At 36.6% G+C, this 26,141-nt stretch overlaps 1 protein-coding gene across 9 annotated transcripts in view; it reads right to left on the minus strand.

Moving 5' to 3' along the window:
* The window catches only part of CFAP20DC (CFAP20 domain containing), a 233,348-nt gene that overhangs the window by 77,768 nt on the left and 129,439 nt on the right, over positions 1 to 26,141 (minus strand). For 8 of the 9 annotated variants that reach the window (XM_030307134.1, XM_030307130.1, XM_030307129.1 and 5 more), the window contains exons 8-12: positions 15,249 to 15,385; positions 14,405 to 14,567; positions 12,656 to 12,772; positions 11,386 to 11,505; positions 8,650 to 8,981 (exon numbers count right to left, since the gene is read on the minus strand). In XM_030307134.1, the coding sequence (XP_030162994.1) occupies positions 8,650 to 8,981; positions 11,386 to 11,505; positions 12,656 to 12,772; positions 14,405 to 14,567; positions 15,249 to 15,385 (869 nt within the window). The remainder of the gene's footprint in view (positions 1 to 8,649; positions 8,982 to 11,385; positions 11,506 to 12,655; positions 12,773 to 14,404; positions 14,568 to 15,248; positions 15,386 to 26,141) is intronic. The other variant, XM_030307127.1, reaches the window with a different exon arrangement.

The raw sequence follows: 26,141 nt of genomic DNA on the forward strand, positions 1-26,141 counted from the left end.
TGGTAGATTTTTCTGCTATAAAATAAGAAATTTAAAAACAAACTAGTGCAGGGGCACCTGGGTGGCTCAGTCGGTTAAGTGTCCGACTTACGCTCAGGTCATGATCTCACAGTTCATGGGTTCGAGCCTCGAGTCAGGCTCTGTGCTGACAGCTCAGAGCCTGGAGCCTGCTTTGTATTCTGTGTCTACTCCCCCTCCACCCCCCATCCCTGTTCACGCTCTGTCTCTCTCTCTCAAAAGTGAATAAACTTAAAATAATTTTTTTTAAAAACAAACTAGTGCCATCATTGCTTATACATGCCATGGTAGATTTTTCCAATTTGTCTTATTTATTTAAGTATTTAAATACGTAGGGGCACCTGGGTGGCTCAGTCGGTTAAGCCTCTGACTCTTGATTTTGGCTCAGGTCATGATCTCATGGTTTGTGGGTTCACCACATCGGGCTCTGAGCTGTGCAGCCTGCTTGGGATTCTGTCTCCCTCTCTCTCTGCCCCTTCCCCACTCACTATCTCTCAATAAATAAAAGTAAACTTTAAATATGTGAATATGTAATAAATAGATATTAAACATGTAAATATGTAATAAAAGGATATTAAAATGATAAACTGAGGACAGAAAAAAAATCAATAAAAGCAGAGTACATTTTAAAGACATTATCTGATGTCTTAGAATGTGTATCTTACATTCAGTTTCAGTAAGCTATTCCCTACTCTTCCATTTGTAGCCACAAAGAACCAAACATCTAGTTATTCCCCAAATTTGGTATTTTTTAACCTTTTTTTTTGTTTGTTTTTAATTTTTATATATATATAGAGAGAGCTTAAGCAGGGGAGGGGCAGAGGGAGAGAGAGAGAGAAGTGTGGATCCCAACCCTGGGATCATGACCTGAGCCGAAATCAAGAGTCTCACACTCAACCATCTGAGCCACCCAGGTGACCCTGGAACAGATTTTAATTCAGTCTTGCTGCTAGATAGTGCTAACTCTTCTCTAACTTAAAAAAAAAAAAAAACAAAAAAAAAAACAGGGGCACCTGAGTGGCTCAGTCGGTTGAGTGTCTGACTTTGGCTCAGGTCATGATCTCACAGTTGGTGGGTTTGAGCCCCTTGTTGGGCTCTGTGCTGATAGCTTAGAGCCTGGAGCCTGCTTTGGATTCTGTGTCTCCCTCTTTCTGCCCCTCCCCCACTCACACTCTGTCTCTTAAAAATGAATAAATGTTAAAAAAAATAAAAAAACAACTCTTGTTTAATTTTCTATAATTGTTATATACAATTGGCAGTGGGATTTCTTTGAACAAAAGACCCTCTACTAATTCATTTCCATCATATTTCAATAATAAAAACATGTACCATCTATTTAAAACAGATTGGCCTTAAAAATAGGTTGGTTAAGCACAGAAGGTATAATTATGCATCTTTGGGCCACAATCTTTGGATCACTCTGGGATTCCATTATGTATATGACATGGGCAGAAGTTAGGAGCTTTTGCAATAAAATATTTATTAAGCTCCTTCTATGAGGGAGGCATTTTCTAGGCACCATATAAGATATACAGGTAAGAACATGGGGACTGACCTCGGGAGGCACAAAGTCTTAAAGGCAAAAAAAGCATAAAGCAGAGAGATAGATACCTACAAAAGTAATAATTTCATAAGGTAGAAGGCAGTAAATATCATTCCAAAAGTTTCAGATGTACTATTATGAGAATTTAGAGGGATGCATCAAAAGTTAGATGTTTGCTACATAATTTTAAAAACACTTTAAAAATAAATTTATTATAAGAAGTCTATTTTTTGCACCTGTGGGTGGGTCAGAGTACAGCCTTTTCTTCCCCCTCAGTAGTTTACTCAGGTGTAAAATTATTTCTTTTTGCTTGGCATGAGCGGTGATTACATACACAGAAATACTGATGAGCTGTGTATGGACATTCATCTCACATTTTTCCTAAGATATGCCCTGGTTGGGAGATGGGCCGAGGAGGACAGATTTAGCTGGTGAGCATTCTCCTGGTTGTACTGTATTTCCACGGTATTGTTTCTATGCTATTTTAAAGATATGGAATAGATAAATAACTGGAGAATCTGGGTAGAGTGAAAAAGGCTTGCTTACTTTGGCTGCCCCAGAACCAATTCTGGTTTGCCCCAGATTCTGAAAGGGGAATTAGTATAAACGAGAAAGGGAAGAGATATAGGAGAATAATACTTTGATTTAAATTGGGTCGGCTTCTCTTTTAGGGAGGAAATAAATAGAGAATAAAACGTAGTAATGTATTTTCTAGGAGTGGTACACTGGCAAAACCCTATTCCTTTCTTTAGCAACACTTTGATTTACTAAAATAGGTGATATACATATAGATGATATTTATTGATTTCGTAAATGTAATACCTTTGGGCTCGACATGCTGTTTGATTAATTTTTTCTTATATAACATATGCATTTGTTATATGCATTAGAAGTTAGCTTACTACGACCTGATTGAAAAACAACCACTCTTTCCCCTTTGGTTTATCACTCAGCTACTGAAAACCTGTACAGCAATTGAATATAATTTGTCAGAGTGGTAAAGAAATTGTCATGCCATTTTCACATTCCAATCATCTGTTCATCTGTTTCTCAGAAGAACAAATACAAAATGCTTTTGATTTAACTTAATATATTTTTTTTAAAAGTCCCAAATCTCTTGAACCGTTTGTCTTCTGGGCTCAGAGGCATTTGTTTGTTAAATATTCAATCACGCCCCAGTGCTGGGAACATCAATAGAGTTTGCCTGATTAACTGTAGCACAGCATATGTACGCTGAAGAGGAGAATGATTTCCCCAAGGACCCAGCACTTCCTCTGCTGAACTATGTTTCTTAAAAGGACATGCAGATGGGCATTTGGACAATAATTTCTGGACGCACAGAATGGATTGTTCTTGCTGAGCTGTAATTTTAAAAAGATAATTTTAATGACTCTTGAGGGCCACCTACTTGGAGCAGATGGGACCCAGGCTCTTTGTATCAAAACTTTAATGTTGAGTGAGTCAGGATGGAACTCTGTTTTAGCCTTTGTGAAAGTGGATGATCATATTTATTTATATTTCAATTGATTTTTTAATTCAGCCCACAGTGAAAAAACGTCTTCTGTAACATTTTTAAAAGTTCTATAAAAAAACATGTCTGCAATATTCCAAACACACCTTTGATGGCAGTTCTGAATTTGTAATTGAGGTGGAGTCAGCAGGAGTTTTTACTTTTGTCCAATGTTTTAGTGACTAAATGTATGAACTGACAGCATCTTTTAGTTGGGACATTAGCGCTAGCAGCCAATAGAGATGATATAGGTATATATTTCCATTGTCACCTAAAGAGCACAATTATTTACATAGATACAGTTAAAGACATGAGTCATAACAGAGTGAGGAAAATAATTTCTTCTTGGGGCACCTGGCTGGCTGAGTGGGAGGAGCATGTGACTCTTGGTCTCAGGGTTATGAGTTGGAGCCACACGTTGCATGCAGAGATTACTTAAAACTAAAATCTTGGGGCACCTGGATGGCTCAGTCAAGTGTCCAACTCTTGATTTCTGCGCAGGTCAAGTTCCCACAGTTCGTGGGATGGAGCCCCATGTCAGGCTTTGCTCTGACAGCATGGAGCCTCCTTGGGATTCTCTCTCTCCTCTATCTCTGCTGCTACCTCTCTCTCTCTCTCTCTCTCTCTCTCAAAATAAATAAATAAATAAAGATTTTAAAAAATCTTAAGGGGCACCTGGGTGGCTCAATTGGTTGAGTGTCCCACTCTTGGGTTTCGGCTTAGGTTGTGATCCCAAGGCTGTGGAATTGAGACCTTCATTAGGCTCCATGCTGAGTGTGGAGCCTGCCTGCGATCCTCTCTCTCTCTCTCTCTCTCTCTCTCTCTCTGTCCCCTCCCCCTCGCTCTTTCTCTCCTCTGCCCCTCATCCCCACTCATGCTCTCTCTCTCTCTCTCAAATAAAAATAAATAAAATCTTAAAAAAAGATTATTATCTTCTTTGATGATAATAAGATTGACCACTCAAATGTATCTTAAAGGTCTTCACTAACAACCATCCCCAAGAAGTATTTTTACTTCCACCTCTTGAATTTTACAGGAAACTATTAAAGTAATACAGTTCTCTCTGGGTGGCAAAGATAACTGATAGTGGTAACTTATAATGCATTTTACTAACTAGTTTATAAGGAAGTAAAACGAAAAGAAGATGTAAGTGTTTCTAACAGGTAATTAATCTGCAACATGCTTGATATTAAAAGGGGTTGGGCAAATTATTTTTGTAAATATGTTTACCTATAGCCAATGATGCTTCACAGACAAATCATAGCAGAAGTTAGAAGGACTCTACGGGATGGGCAAACACCATCATGTGAATATTTGGGGAAAATGATGAGACTCCTTTAATTGTTTAAGACAGAAGCATATTTTTCTATAAGTTAAGACTTCATGCTCTTTTGGCTGATAACAATTTAAAGATTTCTTGTGGAAACTCTATTCACAATCAAATATTTACCTGCAAGATGTTTATCTTTTAGCAAAAGTGGCATAATGATATTCTAAGCAGACAAGAGTTTTATAATGTTTTTACTTGCCTACAAAAATGAAGAACCAAGTCACAAGAATCAAGGGGCCTGTGACTTCTGCAGAGAAGAAGAGAGCTTCAAAAGATAATAATAAAGACATATAGGGGCTCCTGGGTGGCTCAGTCAGGTAAGCGTCTGACTTCAGCTCAGGTCATGATTTCTCCGTTCATGAGTTTGAGCCCTGCATCGGGCTCTGTGCTGACAGCTCAGAGCTTGGAGCCTGCTTTGGATTCTGTGTCTCCCTCTCTCTCTCTGGCCCCACCACCCCCTGCTTGTGCTCTGTCTCTCTGTCTCTCAGTCTCTCAAAGGTGAATAAATGTTAAAAAAAAATTCTAAAGATAATAGTAAAGACATATAGATGTGAACAGCCTTAAAAAGTTTCTCATGAAAATTAACTATTAAATTTGCCTGGTAGGTTTACAGAATATGTTATGTTGTAATTCATAATATACAGGAATAAAAATGCAAGGCCATATATTCAAAATAGAGGCCTTCCATTTTTTCCCAACACATACATTGACATTTAAAAGTTTTTAAAGGCTACACAGAAATATAAGCAGCCTCAAATGGAGTAAATATTCTTTCTATTTTGTGTATGTACGTGTGTGTGAGAAAGTAATTCAAATTCATTAGTTAAGTGCACAGGGGTGAATGTTTTGTAGACGAACTCAGAAATCTAAACTATCAGGAAAAAAATACAATGAAACAGCTCAACTGCTGAGTGTTAACAAAAAAGTACCTTGAAAGCAAAAATAATGGGAAAGCTGAGAGGGAGGACTAAAAGGGTCCTTTTATGCCGTTGTTGGTGAATTTGTCCTCTGCAGCCCTCTACGGAGTTAGATGGGGAGAAGATCTGGAAGCTTCCGCTAATTTGAATTCTCTAAGTAGTCAGTCTACATAATTCATGTCCAACTATGGATAATTTTTTGGCTTAATGTTCCAATTTGGATTGTGATACAGGACAAATTACCTGGCCTTGCAAGTATCTACTTTAGTGTGTGATACACAGCCAGAGTTTTGGGGAAAAAAATGATGGTATTTCCAAATGAAAAATTAAGTTAGGGGAGTAATAAAATAGTAATATAAAGCTAACTATCTCAAGTTGTAAACCAGGCGTATACTCAAAGCCACGTTGGGAATAATGGCATAAAATACAATGTAGAGATGATAACAGTAACAGGCTTTTTTTCCTTTCAGATGCTGCAATAGTGTGAAAGGAGCTTTCAAGGATAATTCACTTTACACGGTAGTCTTGATTTTATAGCTATATATTTCCATAGTGTGCTTTTCAAATAAGAAGTACAAACTCACAATTAATTGAGTATCAGGAATATTAGTATACATGGCTGCCTAGGGAATAAAATATATAGTACAGCAAAGACAAGGGCATATGCAAAAAAAGAAAACTTGTAATTTTGAGGCTCTCACACTAATGAAGATCTCAGATGTGAATTAATGAATAGGCACTTAAATTACAAAATCAATATATCACTGAAAGCTTATTTTAATTAGCCTTTACTATTGTATGTGTACTTTCCCTCTAGCTATCATAATAACACGATTTGATTTTGCTTAGTTTACATACTACTGAATATACCTAATTTCCCTTTAAAAATACTCAATGGTCTACCATCAAATAAAGTCTTTTAACTACAAGTTACAAACCTAAAGCATAGTAAGTAATGTAATTATACTCATTTTTCCACCGTTATTTATAACATAACATTGTTTTCCTTAAGTATAATTATGTTACTCTAAGGATATAACGTTCTCAAATAATGCAACTAATATAGTAAGGATGCCTAAATTAACCGAACTGATTTTTCTTCAAAGACTATATGTAAATAAACATTTGAAATATGTAATCCAATTTCCCATTGACTTACACAATTAATAAATGGGAGAAGTAATCCTACAGAAAAAGAAATGACCAAAAAAGCCCCAAACAATTTGATAAAGAAGGGATCATCACAAATTCTAGAACTCATTTAAATACAACCCGACATTTTTGTTGGTCATGTTTTCTATTTTAGTTTGTGTCTTGTTCTTGCCTCTAACAACAAACCCTAAAGCCTGTATAATATAACAAGGCTTCTGCCCTTCTCTCTGGCTGCCACTGTTAGCAGGCTCCCACTAAAGGTGGGCCAGGACCAGTGTTAGCAATGAGATGGTCCGAGTATAGGCTCAAGCCGTATGCTACTGGTCATTTTGATGGTCACGGCACAGGGGTGACCAGATAGCTATGCCTCTCAGAGCTTGGGTAATGCATGATACATTTATTTTCGATTTTGTATAGTTGGTAATTAGCATACGTCTGCATAATAAACAATGAAAAATGTAAGGAGTAGCTAATAGCAAAAGAAAGCACATAAAGTGATAACAAGTTAAAATATTCAGAACTAGTATTCATTTTCCCATGAAGCTCTATTGCTTCTTGTCAAGACTTTTCCTTCATACAGACAGAAGAGGTAAGTTCCTCATGTCGTGATATGTAAAGGGCAGTTTCCCATAAAACTTCTCTCAAAGTTTTCCAGGGAAGGAACTAATAATTCCCACCTGCCATGAAATTTCCACCATTACAGGAATTCTCTTGGTTTAGGTAAGAAAGATGGTGCTGTGCACATGGGAAAAGGATGGGCTATCGTGTTAATGAAATGATATTAATTAACTTATCAGACTAGCCAATTAAGACCGCAGAAGAATTGACAGCTGGGATGGAGGAGATACTAGATGCTGAAGGCAAATCTCTATTTTATAATTTTTATACCTTAACGTTATTCAGGGTGAAAGGGACAAAGACGTCCTGAGCACAATTTGATACGCTGGCATCAAATATACTATTTATGCAAAAAGGGATTTATAGTAGGTTTGTTTGGTAGGACTAATAGTTTCACCACACTCAGAAGCACATATTATAGAAAAAGGATTCCCCCATGCACTTTGCTATGGAAACTCATTAAAAGTTGCAAAACACCATAATTACTGCCTGAATACTCTCATCACATTCTCAACTGGCTCTGAAGGCAGGAGCTCTGTACCTAACCTGCATGCTACTGTCCGAATGGGGATCCTTGAGTTATAACTTGAAAAAAAATTTTTTTTGTAAGCATACACAAAAATTTTTTCTAATTATAATTATATAAGCATTATATTACATATAATCTAATATATTTATAAATATATTTATTATATAATTTATTAGATATAATAATTATTATATAACTTTAATATAGAAATGATTTGTATAATTTCTCTAAACCATAACTTGACTGTAATCTGCTTTTAAGATAATTATTTTTCACAGAAAATATGAATGCCTATCATTAGAGCACAAAACTAAAGGAACTTCACAAATAAATTCATTTTATATGGGGAAAAAGAGTTACTGGATTAAGTTTTAAGCAAATGTTTCAGAACTACTTTCCATTTGGTTTATAACGAGTTTTTTTTTTTAAACTTTATGTGAATTTACCAATTTGTAAGATATGTTTGTATTCTAAATAACCGCAAACAGAAAACCCTGGGTAAGGCAAGTCCCAGCACTAATCCATGATTCATTATCTAGACTTTAATTGGCACAACTCTTGAAATTCTGGGACCATATGGAAAATAATGAGTCCTAATAGGTCTAAGGTGGAGAGATGGCAGGGGAGTAAGGAAGCCAGAAAACTGTCAATTCGGAATGCTTGGCCACTGCAGCAGGATTCCCCCAGAGAGCCAGAACAACGTGTTCTCAATGTCTTACTGGTCTCGCCATCATACAACTAAACTGCGTGTTACTTCTCATTCTGTGAGGCAAAAATTAAAGCGGAAAAACAAAAACAACCCCAAAACTGGTTTCCATAATTAAAAATGAAATTGGCTGACTGCTAATAAAAAAGGCAGCAGTTTAGAGTTACCATAACAACCTGAGGCAACTGTTGACTGACACTGCAATCTGCTGCATTTTTATAAATAGCAGTTGATTTCTCCTCTTTCATTTCAACTGGTTTTAGCGCTCATTGGAGCTAATGCAACAACTGCGTTTTAAAACGACTGCACTTATCAAGCAGTGTTACCTCTTCGCTGCTGTCACCGCCATAAAAATCATCCTCCGATTCAGTGTCTCTCCTTGTCACACTGGTATCCTCTTTTAGATCCAAAATAAATGGGCACCCCTCTGGGGACAGAGTTTGAGTTTTTCCATGAGGTGCTGATCGCGGTCTTGATGAAAAAGTGAAAATGTTCTTTGGAACAGCCTGGGTTTCCTCTGCCAGTTGGTCACGTTCACTTTCCTTGCTGGCTTCTAGCCACAGGTGTGAAGCGTGGCGGGAGTCATCATCTAGAAGGAGAGACTGTCTGCTGGACGCCAAATGGGAAATGTGATCATTTTCAGGAAATATCCACTCATCTGACATTTGAAAAAGATGAGAAAAATTAGAGGAGTGTTCCAGAAGTGTTATATTAGGCAGGTGGTTAGTTCAAAATTTCTTGTGTTGAAACAGAAATTTATTAAATAATGCAGAAGTCAAGGAATGCAATCTATCCACATCCTGTAACCTGCTAAACATTTAACCCCCTAGATCAGAGCCTACAGCTATGGGCAACTCATTTGCACTTTCTCTCCATCTGAGTTGAAGTACTGGCCGGGAAATTTCTAAGTCTGAAATAATTATCACCTGTCTTGCAGCAAGCTCTTTATAGCACAGCCTCATCAATTTGATATTCCAGGGGGGAGGAAATCTTCCAAATTTAAAAGCGTTTGAGTAACTAATATCTTCTTTTACCTGTAGGAGGGCAGGGCATTTAACAAGTTTCTTCAAATAAAATATCTGGGCATTGTTCAGATTACAAATCATGGAGGAGAGGAAACCATGAAGACGTTAACAGGCTTTTCTTTTCCCTTTCACTGACTGAAGTGGGGGCAATTCATAGACTAAACTGAGTAGACTTTTCAAGTAATAGTAAATCCACAGAAATACTTGTTAATGTGACTGGTGATTTCTGCTGGTGAAAAAGTTCTTTATGTTTAACTATAGGAGGGAATGTTTTCATACAAAAATCTTTTTGCACAACATTGTTTTTGTTAAAAATACTGAATACTACACCACTGAGATACATTTATATCAAAACTTTAAAAAATCTTTTAAAAAGTAGAGTTGATGTACAACGTCACATTAATTTCAGGTGTATAACATAGTTTAATCTTTTATGTAACACTGAGGTAGATTTTTATAGCTATGATCCAGGCAAATTGGAACAAATATTTACAATGAATATCATTAAAATCATGCTTATTTTCTTTAGAATGATGGCAGGAAAAAGTCACATTTTCTCAACTTAGTCTATTTTCCTTAAAATTTACTTTTTTCTCTCCTACATTATGTCAATGGTGAAAATCTTACAAAAATCTGTGTTCAGCAGAACCAAAATGTGGACATGGTCATTTTATCCTGACTCTGGAATCTAGCTACATTTATCTTCACAAGGAAAGTAACCAAGATTTGCTGACTTGAAACTCTAAAGCCTACATCAGGAAACCAACAAAGAAAAGACCTTTAATAAAAGTAACATTAATGGCACAAATGAAATTGTATTCAGCATAATGTATTCGCTGGTTGCGTAACTTAGCACTATCATTATATAACATAACTTGCCTATAGAAAGAGTAACAAATGTACATTTCTTAGGGAACACCTACAAGGGACAAGGCTTTCACATTTTCTGTAGGTAAATGGCCAACAGCAGGCTGAATCTATGTCATCAGACCACATTCACAGGGGATGTGGAGCCTCCTGGGTCAGTGTGCCGTGAGCAGGTGAAATAAACAGATTCACTGGGCTGTCCTCTTTGGGACAGCAAAGTCTTTTGCGTGGTGCTAAGAACATAGCACATGCTTTGTAAACTCTGTAGATGCTTTATTAATAAGTAAATGCTGAAAAAGATTTAAAAAAAACCCAATGTGTTGCATTACATACATGGATCCGTAAAGAAAATTGGAGGAAAAGATACTGGGAATCTTCATTATGCAATTAAACAACGTGCATGACCTATTGCCAAACATATTATTAACTGTCAAAAAGTCAAAATTAAAGGAATGTTTTTACACCAAACGGACTCTAATTATCTCACCGCCACATGCTTTTTTGGAATTTGTAGTTTTACCTCAAAGTATTTCCATATCAATTGTAATGAATAATTTGGTGTGTTTTCTTAGGAAAATATGTAAATTACTGTGTAATCACAATATTGCAGCCAACAAGATAAATGCAAGAATGATCACCTAAACATCTAATTAGTTTTTCTACACAGTCAGATTTATGCTAGAGACACTAATTGCGCCTAACATTTTAATGAAGGTTTCAACATTGCATAAATAAGACTGACAAACTACAAACAATTTTCATTTATTTTCCCTTTTCCCTCGCTCAGAACAATTCACCTTTGTAAAAGTACCACACACCTGCTAGGCAAGATATGTTGATGGGCTCAATGTGCTAGACTCCAACCATCTCCATTATAAAGAGGATGGGGGACTTGTAACAATAGGTAATCTTTGGGGATGGTGATGATGTCAGGTGAAAACTTTGGAGTTTCAAACTTTCCTTCTGATGCATTGAAACTTGAACATAAAAATACCCTTTCATCCCTCAAAGTCTGACATGCAAGTGGGGTTAAAAGGAGATTTATGAAAAATGATAGATTTTTAGCAAGCGACTGAATCACAACTTTTCAAAATGACTGGGTTTGAAATGTTCGACATACTTAGATTTTATTCATTATTAACGATTCTGGGGTGCCATAAAGATGCCAACCTGCTTGATCAGGAGACTGTGGTGCTGGAGAGCTTGGGTTCATCTCTGCTTTCTGTTGGGACACACTGTTGAGGGGGGTTGTCGCTTTATCTTCATTCCTGTTATTTCCTGAAGAACAGCCTTTATTGGAATAAATATTTTCCACTATGTTATTTTTGATTTTTTAAAAAAGTTATTTTCAAAGAACACTATTAACATGGGGTACTTTTCTACATGACTATTGAAAAGCACATCAGAGGTGACAATACAGATTATATGCAGTTTTTTTTTCTTTTCCACTAGAATGTTTTAAAGATGAACTCAGCTGCATTTTTGTAGCGGTTCATCTTTAAACTCCTTGATATTTGCATGGGGGACATTTTAGATTTAAGTTTTACAATATGCAATAAAAGGAATTCCAAAACCCATATCATTTTTAAAGGGTCCTATATTTTCCCCTTTGGTTCCACATAAAATGGAGTGTGTTTACTTTAAATTACAACTCTTGCTGAAACAGACTCTTTTAAACCAAGCTCTTTCCTTCAGCATCTTAAGAAAATGGACACAATTAATTTTTCTATCATTTTATAAAAATAACACAAATCCTAACAAGTTGAATTTCAGCATACCCAAGAACCCTACATTTTTGAGAAATTATGGTGGCAGATGAGTACAAGACATACTCTGGGCTTGACTCAGGGTAACTACTGCATGTGCAGACAAATCTATCCTTGCATTACCTCAAATCCAGTATTCAAAGGGATAACTGTAATAGCCACCTAAATTTATCTAATGCTTTACTGGTTGCAAACAGTTGAAATTTTAACCTACATTATATCAGATGGCATAGAGTCAAAAGGGAGAGACAGTAAATGTAAAAAAAGATGAATATGCATATCTGAAAAGGGCTCAATTTAAAAAGAAGAGATATAAATGAAACATGAAAAATTACGAGTTAAGTTCAATTTTAGGAAAGTCTGCAGGAAGAAACCTCCCCTATCAAATTTGGGCCGTTTCTAAAAAACAGTAATTTAAGCTTATTCAGCCTTTGAGAGTAGAAAGTAGGAAGTCCTTTATTTCTGCGGTACTGTCTATTTAATCCAGCAAATCTCCGTTAGGGCTCTAGAGCAATTCTTTTGCAGAAAATTTGATTTCCATAATCCCTGTAGAAAAGATATTTATATTTTAAATGAATTGGTTCGTAATCCTTTGAAATTTACAACCTGCAGAGAGAGATTCCATTGTTCTCAATAATATACAGATATAAGATAGTATTGAATTAGGGTTGTACCTCGGTGTGCCTCTGTCCTTTCTCTGTTGGTGCTTTTTAATCGTAATCTTCTCCTGTTATTATTCTTATCTGCTGATGGTTCTTGAGGGGGATGTGGGTGCATAACATGCAGATCAGCTGGTATGTTTTCATATCAAAGAACAAAAAGCCAGAACAGAAAGTAGTATATGGTTTGAAATAACTCAGTAAATATAATTAGAGCCATAATGAGAATGTTCCCGTATCATTTTGACATCATGCAAAGCTATATCAAAAGCATAACTTATTCCTTCATGGAAAATAGGTATTTATTCCTACTCCAATATTAGGATCATATGAGGCTTTCAAAATTACTAACACATTTTATTCTTGTAACATAACCTTACAGAGAGCTACAGGTAATTTGGTTAATGTTAATCACACAACACGCTATATTAAAAAACATAAAAAATGGAACTGATAGCTAATACAGAAGAATAATTTCTTCCTTTAAAAGAAGAGGTAGATAAATTTCTAAAGAACCATGGAGAACTGAGATTAAACCTGAAAAAGAATTCTTAAGTGTAATTTAATTATGTAATAGTAATAATAATAATACTCATAGTAGCACTTAATAATAACTGAATGTTTAATTTCTTGGCACAATATGGTATATTTGACTGATTTTTCTTCTTGAATCCTCACAAAGACCATGTGAGGCAGTCATTACTACTATAGTGCCAGCAGTAATTTTATCCCCATTTTATAGATGAGGAAACTGAGGCCCACAAGGTTTGGGAAATTTGATTAAGGTCTCACAAATGGTGGTAGAGTTGAGACTAAATATCTGTGTTATTCATTTCTTTATCTCATTTTGTATTGCATGGGAAATATAGTCTGTAATAATGATCATTAATCTCTAAAGCAAATAAAATGAACACAAGTGCTCCCCTTTTCAACTCTCACAAAAGTCAGACATGCAAGAATGGAAAAACTGACAGTGAGTGGTAAGCCTTTGGTGCTGGTCTCAATCCTTTCCAATGATTACAAATTTCAAATCACTTTGCCTCTCTGTTAGCCATGAACCTTCAATCTACAAAATGGGACAAAAATCTCCTCTTCACCAACAGGGTTCTTTTTATAGCAACAAGAGAAAATAAAAAGCACTTTATAAATGGAAGAGATTAGTTAAAAGATATAATTAAGAAAACTTAAAATGCAGGTGGAGTTCTCAAAATATAGTGACAGTAAAATGCTATATTATTTCCTTGCCAATCATCATAAAATAAAAACACAGGGTACTGTGGCAATTTGAAACAGTGGAATAAAGAGAATAACAGGTTCTAGATGATAATATATGTATAAATTTGAACATACTTCAATATCCGCCATCTTTTTCATTTTTATTTATTTAATTATTTTTTTTCATATTTTTCATTTTTAAATGATAATTCTCTGGATGTAAGATCTAGTCAAGAATATAACTTCGAATTTATCTTCACAAGAACATTTCTAACTGTTTTCCCCTAGCTATCAAAACTTATGCATGGTGGCTCAGTAAGTTAAGCGTCTGACTTCAGCTCAGGTCATGATCTCATGGCTTGTGAGTTCGAGCCTCGCACTGGGCTCTGTGCTGACAGCTCAGAGCCTGGAGCCTGCTTTGGATTCTGTGTCTCCCTTTCTCTCTGCTCCTCCCCAGCCTGCACTCTCTCTCTCTCTCTCTCTCTCTCTCTCTCTCAGAAATAAATACACATAAAAAAAATTAAAAACAAACTTATGCACGATTCTTACCATGAATAGGTATGGTCTGCTTTATTTGGTGAATATTTTCTTTATCTCTTTGCTCCTCCGACTCAGGTATCAGTGAGGCTGACATTTCTGCACTGCTAACACAGTTCTCTGCCATAGACTGTTGGCATGATCGGTTATTTCTGGACCCAATGGATCTTATTGTCTATAAGGAAAAGGAATTATCTGCACATTTTTAAATATGGGAATTGCATTTATTTCCTGTAGAATATACACAGATTAATAATATTTGGGCAACTAAAATGTGAGGGAAAAAAAACTAGAGGAAATGAATAGATTAGAAAGTTGGTGGAGAGGAAAATTATAGTAGAAAATTGGAAAGGAATGGAAGGAGAAATATAACATGAGATAAAACAGAAGTCAAGCGAGTCTTCTAGACACAAGTTAAAATGTGCTTATTTGATACATTCCATCTTTAGTAGGTAGGCGGTGAGTTGAAAATTTCTGTGTATGTCTGAAATTCGGAGGAAATTAAAAATAAAAATATAAGATTTGAGAATCTGGTTGTTGTAAGGTGTCTGGTGATGATCCAATTCCTTTTTGAAGGAGAGACCATAAAATGTGCTCACATATATTTGTCTTTAAGTTTTGTGAACACAGTTAATGAAAAGAATACTCAGAAATGTTAATTGTGTTGATATGGCAAAAATAAAACAGTTTTGAGGTTTTTTTTAAAAATCCAGAATTTGTTCCAAATTTATTCAAGCCTTCTGCTTTTGGCATGTAGTCTCTCTCCTTCTTCCCCAACCCCCAATCCCTGCACTGGGGGAAAAAACCCTTCCCATGCCTCTCACGCTTAGATGAGCTCTTCAAATCTTGCTCCTACCTCACTGGATATCCTCATGTTATTTCTTCTGCCAGAGAGTGGAGGTGGTCCAAGTACTCTGGATCCAAAGGCGATATGACAAACATCGTGATTTTTACTGGTACGCACACTGCCTGTTCCCTTGTTAATGAACTGATCTGTTTTGTTTAAGGAAGGCAATAATAGTCCATTAATGGATATAATGACTAGTACCATGTTGCAATGTTTCTGAAAATACAATCCAGGTGTCACATGATCCAAATTCCACTACAGGGCACTTATAAAAAATGCAGATGCTGAAGCCTAACATCAGATCTACCAGATCTGTAGAATTAGCATCTTAGGGAGGGGAGGCAGAAATCTATAATTTTAACAAGCTCTTCCAAATAGTTCTTATGCTCACAGTCTTTTGAGAACCACTGCCACAGATATTTTGCCTCAAAAAAAGAGAGGAGGAGGGAGAGAAAAGAAAGAACAGTTACTAAAAAATACATCCTAGTAAGGAAGTAGTTTAAATAAAACTAAGTCAAGTGAACAGATATTTGATTGAGCACTCTCTTGAGCACATACTAGAGGTTATCAGGGACACAAAACAGATAAGATATACTGCTTGCCCTCGAGGAGTCTGGAGGGAGGTGATAGTACAACAGGTAACCGTAACATAAAGCAGACCAGTGGGAATGAAGAATAAGTGACCTCTTATACCTCAAATAATTAAAATTAGAATTACCCTACAATCCAGTAATCACACTACTGGGTATTTACCCCCCCAAATACCAATACATTAATTCAAGGGATACCTGCACCCCTATGTTTATTGCAGCATTATTTACAATAGCCAAACTATGGAACTATGGAAGCAGCCCAAGTGTCCACTGATAGATGAATGGATAAAGAAGATGTGAATTATACACACACACACACACACACACACACATATACACTAAGTTACTAAATATTATTTAGTGTTAAAAAAGAATGAAATCTTGCCCTTTGCAACGACATAGATGGAGCTACAGAGTATTATACTAAACAAAATAAGCCAATTAGAGAAAGACACATACCATATGATTGCACTCATATGTGGAATTTAAGAAACAAAACAAATAAGAAAAGGGGTCAGTAAAAAAGAGAGGGACAACCAAGAAACAGATTATTAACGACAGAGAACAAACTGATGATTACCAGAGGGGAGGTGGGTGGGGGAAGGGTGAAATAGGGGATGGGGATTAAGGAGTGCACTTCTGACAATTAAAAAAAAAGAAAAAGAATAAGTGACTTCTTGAGTGGACCTTGAATGACATAAGATTTCAAGAATGAAAGATGTGGGGTGCCCTAGACAGAAAAAAGTGTCTGAATAAAGACAAGGAAGAGTGAACTGGTAGGGTATCCTTGGGGAATGAAATTACCAGTTTAGCTGGAAGGATGAGTTTGGGTCACAATGAACAGAGCCTTAAAATGCTAAGAGCCAATTTTAAATTTGGTTAGGCAACAGGGTATCATTGAAAGTTTTGTGGGAGAAAGAGAACAAATTGGTTTCACCTCCAGGATAGGGCAGATGTGATTACCAAACCTTGCTGTCTTTCCCTTCTTCTGGGCATACAGCTACATTACATTTTGAGCCTTTTCTGCAGTTATATGGGTCATGTGACTGAGTTCTGGTTAATGAGACCATAAGAAGTGAAATGTGAGAAGTGTAAACTAATTCCTGGCCTCTAAAACCCCCTGCATAATCCCCAGTAATCTCTCTGCCCTCATCTCTTGACAAGATGAAGAAGATCCAAGGGAGGACTTTAAGGCTCCGAGAAGAATCATTGCATAAAAGGAGCCTTGGTCTCTGAATGACCACATGGAAGGCTGCTGGAGGAACTCCTGACTAGATGATGCTGTGGGGCTCTTTGTGACTGTAGGTAGGCTTCCCAGACTAAAAGAGCAGGTGAGGGTGATGGTCCTTAAATCAAAAAACTGCCTGCAAGCTAGAAAGTCTTCTGCTCTGCTCACTTGCAAGACAGAACCAACTTGAATATTATGATGTCGGCTCCAAGTAAGTCCACGTTTGTCCCACAGTCCTGGATATACATGAGCTATTGGCCACTTCCTGTCTGATCTATTCCTTGAAAAAATTCCTATAGTTAGCTGGGTGGTCTCTTTAGCCTCTGCTGTAGAGCTATGATTTTACATGTGCTAGAGTTAAAAACCACTCCCCTGAGAAGGCATGAGAAAAGCCACAAAAATTAGTGAAAGCATGCCACGCTTGGGAAGCTCCAAGTGTTTATTTAGATCTGAGTGGAAGCAACATGTGTGGAAAGATGGGTGTTCTGGGTCTGGTTTTGTGTCTGCAACAGATGAAGCTGAAGGGTTGGGCAAGGGTCAGATTGCTGACATGATATGAGAGAATGTTTGCTGGACAGAAGACTAAAATGGCTGGCAAAGTGGTGAGCAGCTGTACTGTTTCAGTTTTCTTCAAATTCTTGAAGCCCTGTTTGGTAGAAGAGAGATTCCATTTGTCCAAAGGGCAAGAACATAACTAATGAGAAGAATTTACTTCAAGGTTTTACTCCAACATAAGGAGCATCTTTCTTTAATTAAGCATGTCTGGTCATGGTGGTGGAGAATTTTCTGTCATTTTGAAGGTGTCCAAGCAGAAGTGTGGGAAGCTATTCTGGCTGTTCTGAGGCAGATTCAGATACCAGATGACTTCCTACTTTCCATTTCTACTTTCCATTTCTAGCCTAGTCCTCTCTTCAGAGCTCTACTCCTTGTCTCCAGTGGCCTTCTTGCTCAATTCCTTTTCCATGTCTCCAAGATGCTTCCAACAGAAAACCTGGTCTAGAGTATGGCACTACAATCCATTGAGTTTGAACAGTTAGGATCTGGGTATCATTCATGACTCCTCCCTCCACCTTCTCCACAGCCAATCCATGTCCACTTCTCTGTACTGCCTCTGCCAGCACTGCAATCCAGGCGATCATCATCCCTCTCCTGGATGATTGCAAAGCCTCTAAGTGACCTACCATGTCTGTTCTGGCTCCCTGTCCCATGCCCTCTCCAAAATGCGGCCAGAGTGGTCTTATGATGGAGGCACTCCTTTCCCTCAAAACTTTTCAATGGCTTCCCTGCTGCTCTTAGGATTAAGAAGAAAGCCCTTAACAGTAGCTGCAAAAACCTACATGTTCTTGCTTCACTTCATACCTTTCACTCTCATTTTCTGCTCTCTCAAAAGCCTGGCCTCCTCAGCTCTTCCTGCCTACCAGACCATTTGTGCATGCTGTTCCCCATGGCTAGAAGGCTCTTCCAGTACAGGTATTCCCATAACCTTTCCCTCACATAAATTTCCGTAAAAATTGCCCTTTTACATGTGTTTGTGGGATTCTCTGATAATATATGCTTCAGTAGATATAAACTCAGTAGCCTACTTCTTCACCCCTGAATTGCTAGTCTGGTGCCTGACATGGAGTTATAGATACTTGCTGAGCAAAATGAATAAATCATTAAATGTAATGAATCAAAGGGATGTTGGATTAAATGACTAAATATTTCTTTTTTTTTAATTTATTTTTGAGAGAGAGAGAGAGAGAGAGAGAGAGAGAGAGAGAGAGAGCGCACAGACAGAGAGAGAGAGACAGAAGATCCAAAGCGGGCTCTGCTCTGACAGCAGCAAGCCTGATGCAGGGCTTGAACCCACGAACCATGAGATGATGACTTGAGCTGAAGTCAGACGCTCAACCACCCAGGTGCCCCAGTGACTAAATATTTTTAACTTTGGCTAGAATTTCAGTTTTCATTTTAAGAAAAATCTGTCTGTGAACTGAGGACGAAGACTGGATAGGACTGGACAACTGCCAGGATATGGGGGATGAGAAGGATCAACAATGACCAACACACATTGATAATTAAATGAGTGGTATGGCTTTCAACAGTAGTAATGCTATGGCACTACAATCAGATGCCTACTCAGATTACATGTGAAATTTTCTAGTGTTAGCAAATAGATTATTGGTTGTATGTACATCTGTGTTTTAAAAGTCATTATAAATATCCATTTGGAGTTAACAAAACCCTGTTAGCCTCTCAGGACCAATAACAGAAAGAAATGACACTCAAATCCCAGGCCAATTGGAAAAATTTGTTATAGAATCTATCATCGTTTGTACCTTTTGTGACCAAGTAGAACAAATCCTGGACTATTGATTTTGTTCTCAAATGTGGATTTTCCCCAGAAAGAGCCACTGAGGGTCCTGAATGTCATGGGAGTTGGCTTGGGCCTACATGGAAATTTTCAGTAATCAGAATAGGAGAATTTTTTTTTTTTTTTGGAACTTCCAGTCATGGGAACCATTAGGAATGGGCATATTTTTTGCATATCTTTCTGTTCAAACATCTTATGGGGCAATTTCCTTAATGTTTTTTCTTACTCTTCATATATATATATATATATATATATATATATATATATATATATATTCCCCCCAATTAATTTAAGCTCCTTTGTTTTTTTTTTTGGTTTTTTTTTTTTTGTTTTTTTAAAAATTTTTTTTTTTCAACGTTTATTTATTTTTGGGACAGAGAGAGACAGAGCATGAACAGGGGAGGGGCAGAGAGAGAGGGAGACACAGAATCGGAAACAGACTCCAGGCTCTGAGCCATCAGCCCAGAGCCTGACGCGGGGCTCGAACTCACGGACCGTGAGATCGTGACCTGGCTGAAGTCGGATGCTTAACCGACTGCGCCACCCAGGCGCCCCAATTTAAGCTCCTTTGAATAGAAAGGCCATTTATTTGGTACTGTATGTATCCCCACCTGTGGAGCCCAGTACAGTACATGGTAGACAACGGATAAATCTCACCACAATTATAAATAGCATTCAAGATTAAAAGGAAGATTTTTTTAGGGAGGGCATATTTAAAAGGTCATACTGATATAGTTCCAGCTTTAATTCAACAAAATGTACATATTAACTAGTTTGTAGGTATTTAAAAAAATTCCTAAATACCTTGAATTTTTTAGAGGAATATCTTGCTTAGCAGTAGATATCCAGTGACCATTAAAGGTATACCTAAACCTCATATAATACAATCTTCTAAATCACAGAAAGTTAGATATGATCCTCATCTATAGGGTTTCTTTAAAGAGTAATCTATCACTACGCATTTAAATTTAAGTCTATTTTCTAAAATTTACAAATGCTAGTGCATGTTTTCACAAACCAAAGTATATCAATACTCTCCCATTAGGTTATCTCCTTAGTTAATAGACTCAACTTTTTGGTACAATTAACATATATACATTCTTAAAGCCTGTTTCATTTTAGTAATTCTATTTATAATCATTGTCATGATTCTCTCTGTAAATATGTATCATGCTATTTATCTACTGTAAGAGAATTCTAATTAAAACCTACAAGGGAAAGTAACTTAGACTTTGGTTTCTAAAATAAAAAGTAAAAGGGACAAAGTTTCTATCTATAATGAGAAAAATCTTAATAAAAGAACACTACAAGCAGAAACCCATGCCTTTTGAATTCTAAAGGGAGCTCTTTTAAGAATGATATCAATATGCATAATATAAGGTTAAAAATCACGATTAAAGTCATGCTCTAGGCGTTTCATTTTCTTGAGTTTGTGGAAAATGAACTTGGTGTAGGTCAGAGATGTTACCATTAATTATTTTGCTATTTTATGAGGGGTACATGCCTTTGTAGTTAGAATATAAAACCTGAGGGTCTACTCTCTAATTGTCTCTTAGAAAAATAAACATTCATTTTTGTCTCAAGATACAATGTTCTAATTATAATAGTCATTTAAGTTTGCAGGGTTTTCAAAGCTTAACCAGAAAAACCTGCTGAATTTTCAACTCTAATCATTGAAGGGTCATGCTCAAGACTTACATCTATTATCTAGCAATCAAATCAGAATTAAACTTGCTACCAGAATCCAGACCTTGAATTGGATTAATTTTTATTTTATTATATGTGCACTGTTATAAAGAATGTCAAAAATACAAAAAGGGCTGTTCTGTGGAGCAATATTATTTTAGACAAGGTGCTTAACCTTTCTAAGCCTCACTTTCTTTCATTAAGATTGAGATAATGACAGTGCTTAAGTTATGGTGCTTTTGTTAGATTGTATGAAACAATGCATGTAACATGCCAAATACTGTGCTTAGTAGGGACTAAATGGTTAGTAAATATGCTATTAATATATTACATCTTGAATAGCATTTAACACTTTAAAGTCCGTTCATAATCATTTATTTATTCCTTCATTCACCTATCCTTTCAGTAATGATTAGGCATCTGCCCTGGCCAGCCGCTCTAGGCACAGAGTAAGACAGGGAATAAGATGAACACATACCTCCTTCAAGGAGCCCACAGTCTCATGGGGGAGACAGATATTACAGCAAGTCATTCATAAATAACTACATGATTACCAGTGTGATAAGAGGTGTGCAGGAAAAGTTCGGAAGGTTATTAAGTGTATTTAACAGAGGGCTGGTATCTAGTATTGGGGTTAGTGGGGGAGAGACATTCAACTTGGAATCTAAAAGATGACGGATATGATACGTACATAGCCTCTGTGCAATTTCCAATCACTTGTGATATTATCCTATGTCCTCCGTAGATGAAGAAATGGAGGCTCATGATGTTCAGAGATCTGTCCACACAGAGCAGGGGCTCAGAACTCCAGTGTCCCAAGGCTTACCACACACGATGCTGTCTGCAGTGGGCCACGAGGGCATTGCAGGGGATTCTTCCCATGTCCGCTATTTATTTTCTGTGCAGTTTTGTGAAGACATCTGATGAAACACTTATTTTGCTATCTGAAAAGTGGGTCTGTTAATGCCTGTATAGGTAAGTACCAGAACTTTAAGGATATGATAGTTAATGTATGTGGTGAAGACAAATGGGGTTTATGAGGTATCAAATATAGAATATAATACTGTAATATCCTTTTTCAGAGGAAAGAAAGTGGGGTGTGGGGAGAAGGACAAATGGAAACAGAAGTGGGTTCAATGCTAGGCAGGTAACACATATGTGAAAGGCAGGCACTTACAGAATGTGAGGTGGAGGAAGTATGGCTAATTTGAGAGTGCACATCCTATGCAGAAAATTTTATTTCAAAACTCTTTTAGACCAGTTGGGAGGACTGGCAGTCTGTAAACTCTGGAAGCATGATGAAAAGACAGGTAGGTAGGTGAGTGACTAAAGCAGGGAAGGCCTTAGGTGATGAAAATCACTCTTCAATTTTTGCAAAGAATTAATACCAGTATTTAGCCATATCTCATTAACAAAAAATTTAAGACATTTTTGAAAGGCAATAAAACATATTTAAAACTAAAATTAGAATAGCTTTCTCTACTAAACTTGTGTACGACCTTAGACAATGTCATCTGTGTGTAAAGTTAGGCTATGGCAACAAGATAAAAAGCAATAAAGCACAAGATATTACTTTTCTTCACAAACTCTTAATTTATTAAAAAGCTATCAATGGCCTAGTTTTTGGTCTTTACTATTAATGAGTAAAGGAACATTTTCAGGGAAACAGTTTTATCATCTCAGGAAAACTTACCATTTTTAATAAAGAATGGAGCTTATACATAACATAGGCCTTAGTACATAATTTCCATCATTTGGTTTTGGAACTAGGACAGTTTCCTATAATATGAGAGAAGGCTCCCCCGAAATTGCTTAATGGGAGTGAGTAATTAAGAATGCATCTCTAAAACAGACTGCCTGGTCAATCCTAGGTTTACCACTCACTAATTACTTTATCTCTGTGAGCCTCAGTTTCCTTATCTTCAAAATGGTGATTCTGATGGTTTCTACACAAAAAGGTGTATCAGAGGATTAAATGGGATAAATGATGTGTGATGGCTAATTTTATGTATCTATCACCTTGACTGGGTCACAGGGTGGTCTGTATGAAATTAACATTTGAATTGGTAAATTCCACCCCAAGCCCCATGGTAGGTGGGCATCATCACCCAATCCATGGAGGGGCTGAATAAAACAAAAAAGTGGAGGAAGGGAGAATTTGATCTCTCTGCCTGACTCCTTAAGAAGTCTGCAGCTGCCCTCCGACTGGCACTTTCACTATCAGGTCTCCTGGTTCTCAGGCATTTGGGTTTGGACAGGAACTACATCATCGGCTCTTCTGGGTCTCCAGCTTGATGACTGCAGATCCTGAGACTTCTCAGTCTCCAAAACTGCGTGACTCAATTCCTTATGATAGGTCTCTCTCTCTTTATTCTAAAACCTAATGGTGGAAGTTATCTATCAAGGCCTGTATTATATGTAAGTTGTATATATGTGTGTGTTCTGTTTCTCTGGAGAAACCTGACTAATACACTATGTAAAAGATATAGCAAAAACTTACTAAACATTAGTGGTGATGATGATGATGATTTGCTGCTTAATATACTCACCTGCTCAAATTATATGGCTAGCATCACTCATTGATTACTTAATTCACAAATATCTATTCAGTTCTTGTAAGTGTTAAAGACTGAGCTAGGTGCTAGGGATACTAGGACCCCTGCAGTTTTGAAGCTCACATTCCAGTTGGGGACACAACAATAAGCAAACAATTAAGTAAACAAGAAGATACCAGGTAAGGATAAGTGCTGTGATGGAAACGAAAGCAGAGTGATGTTACAGAGAGGATGAGGACCTTGATGATTACAGTCCCAGGTTCACCACTATGTGAACTATGTGTAAAAATGTATGTGAGCATAATTCATACTAATACAGTATAGGTTAAAATACATATTTCCCTATTATATCATAAATAAAGAAATTTAATATTTAACTATGTACTTAAAAGATTTTATTTTGTCACTACTTTTGGATTTACTTCCCACTATATATCTTAAATGAAAATACTGACATTAAATAAAGAAATATATTTTAATTTTATAGCAATTCTCTGGGTTTTTCAAAAGACAGAAAAGCATATAGAAGAAACTAAAAATGTCTCATAATTGCTCTAACATAATACATCTAGTAATATCACAAATCATGAATGAAGTAAGTTAAAATTCTCTAATAGAGGAAGAGATGAGAAGTAAAAGTCTTATCTTCCTGCCCCTTGCCTCTACTAGTCCTCGTTCTTAAAGGTCACTGTAAATTTTTTTGTATTTCCTTAAAAAAATGTATGCATATACCAGCATTCCTAGGTAGCTATCTTATTTACTTCAGTGGGCTCATACAGAAATAGCATCCTATGTTTCCATGTTTCACTGACACAGCTTTGAGACCTTTCCAGACTATCATAAGCAGATCAGGTCATCTGTATAGCTGTATCCATAATATCTTATTGTCTGGGTATTTAATCAACTCCCTACTATGCACAGGTTTTTATTATAACCCATGCTGTAATAGACATCTAAAGGAGAAATGGAAAGGTTGGAACAAGTCAGTCCTGCAAAGTAGCAAAATTATCAAATGGATTAGATGTGTTTTTCACATTTAATATTGTAGTAATATTTATATATCAAAGTTTCATCAATATTTGGTGGAAATATCACAGAAAAATTAAAATTCACTCTATGTATGATTTGTGATATTTCTGCTGTTAACGAATTTCACAGATACTGACTAATACCCAGACTAAATTCCTTTCATGCTTAAAAATTTTTAATGAAGGAATATGACCAGTTATGCCTTATTTTTGCTAAAGATGGGGAAAGAGGACATATAATTCAAATGTAAGAGACAGTGGAGTTTACTCTTATTATCAGACATTGGACCCAGAAATTGTGACCTCTCTTTAAACCAATAATCTTAAGACAAGGCTTTACTGAAAGTGTGAGTTTAAAAAATTGTTTTGTTTTTTCCTGGAGTCAGGATCCAAATCCTTCTTCTTTTAGGTTCTACTTTACAGTGAATTTTGTTACCTGATTTGAATTTTGCTTTCATAATGTGAAACCCAAAGAAGAAATTCTAATAAGGATCTCACCAGTGCCAACTATAGTTAGATGATTATTTCAGGGTTGTGCTAAATGCATTAACTTACCTATGTGCAACTGTGCTGTGAGATAGAGATGCCAGTCTCTTCTTATTTAAAAAAGGAGTAGAAGCCCACTAAGGCCTCTGCTGTGGAAAGGAGGGTACTTGGGAAAACTGCATTCTAATTTTTAAGCAAATTACTAGTTTTGATTTGTGCTTAGTGGACCATTGCATCTTGTCATTAGTAGCCGAATGCTCAACTTCAATAACCAGACAGATTCTCTGGTTCAATTAAACTGGGGTCCCATTAATGAAAATAAGATCATTAAAGACCCCACAATTCTCTGCAGGCTAACAGTCATTAGTTAATGTGCACTGGGAACTGACAAAGTGAACAGAGCAGAAGTGTGGGAACGTTGGCTTTTGGGAAACACAATTATCTTATTAATTTTATTAGTGCTCTTGATCAAGTTATGTGACATTCAGCAAAACGCACTCTAAAATGGAAGCTTCAAGGTTTCCTCTTTTGCTCAAGGGAACATACTAGAAAGCATCCATAGGAAGCAACTACTTCTTTCTGTGGCAGCTTCACTGGGCTCTCAGTGTGTGCATTTATAATAAAAAACACAATTGGCATGAGTACTGTACAGTCAATTATAAGAGCACACAGTAATTTTCTCATGCAATTCAAAATCTCATCATGGGGAATCCATTTTTCAGACAGACACAAAAACAAATAGTTAAAATGAAGAAATATCTTCTGGCTTTTCCAAGATTAGAAAGTCTGCCCTTGGGCATTATTCATTAGCTGCACCTTTCAAATAAAATATCTTATACAGAGAAGAATAATTATAATTATATTCATTTATAGTAAGTTTCAAAGCCCACAAATGACAAAATTAGCAACTGCAAAGTATTTGTAGAAAGAGAACCACAAAGTTCAATATACAGTAGCCTCCTCCCATCCC

This window comes from Lynx canadensis, chromosome A2 (genome assembly GCF_007474595.2).
Source record: "Lynx canadensis isolate LIC74 chromosome A2, mLynCan4.pri.v2, whole genome shotgun sequence".
In the NCBI taxonomy this organism is placed as follows: domain Eukaryota; kingdom Metazoa; phylum Chordata; class Mammalia; order Carnivora; family Felidae; genus Lynx; species Lynx canadensis.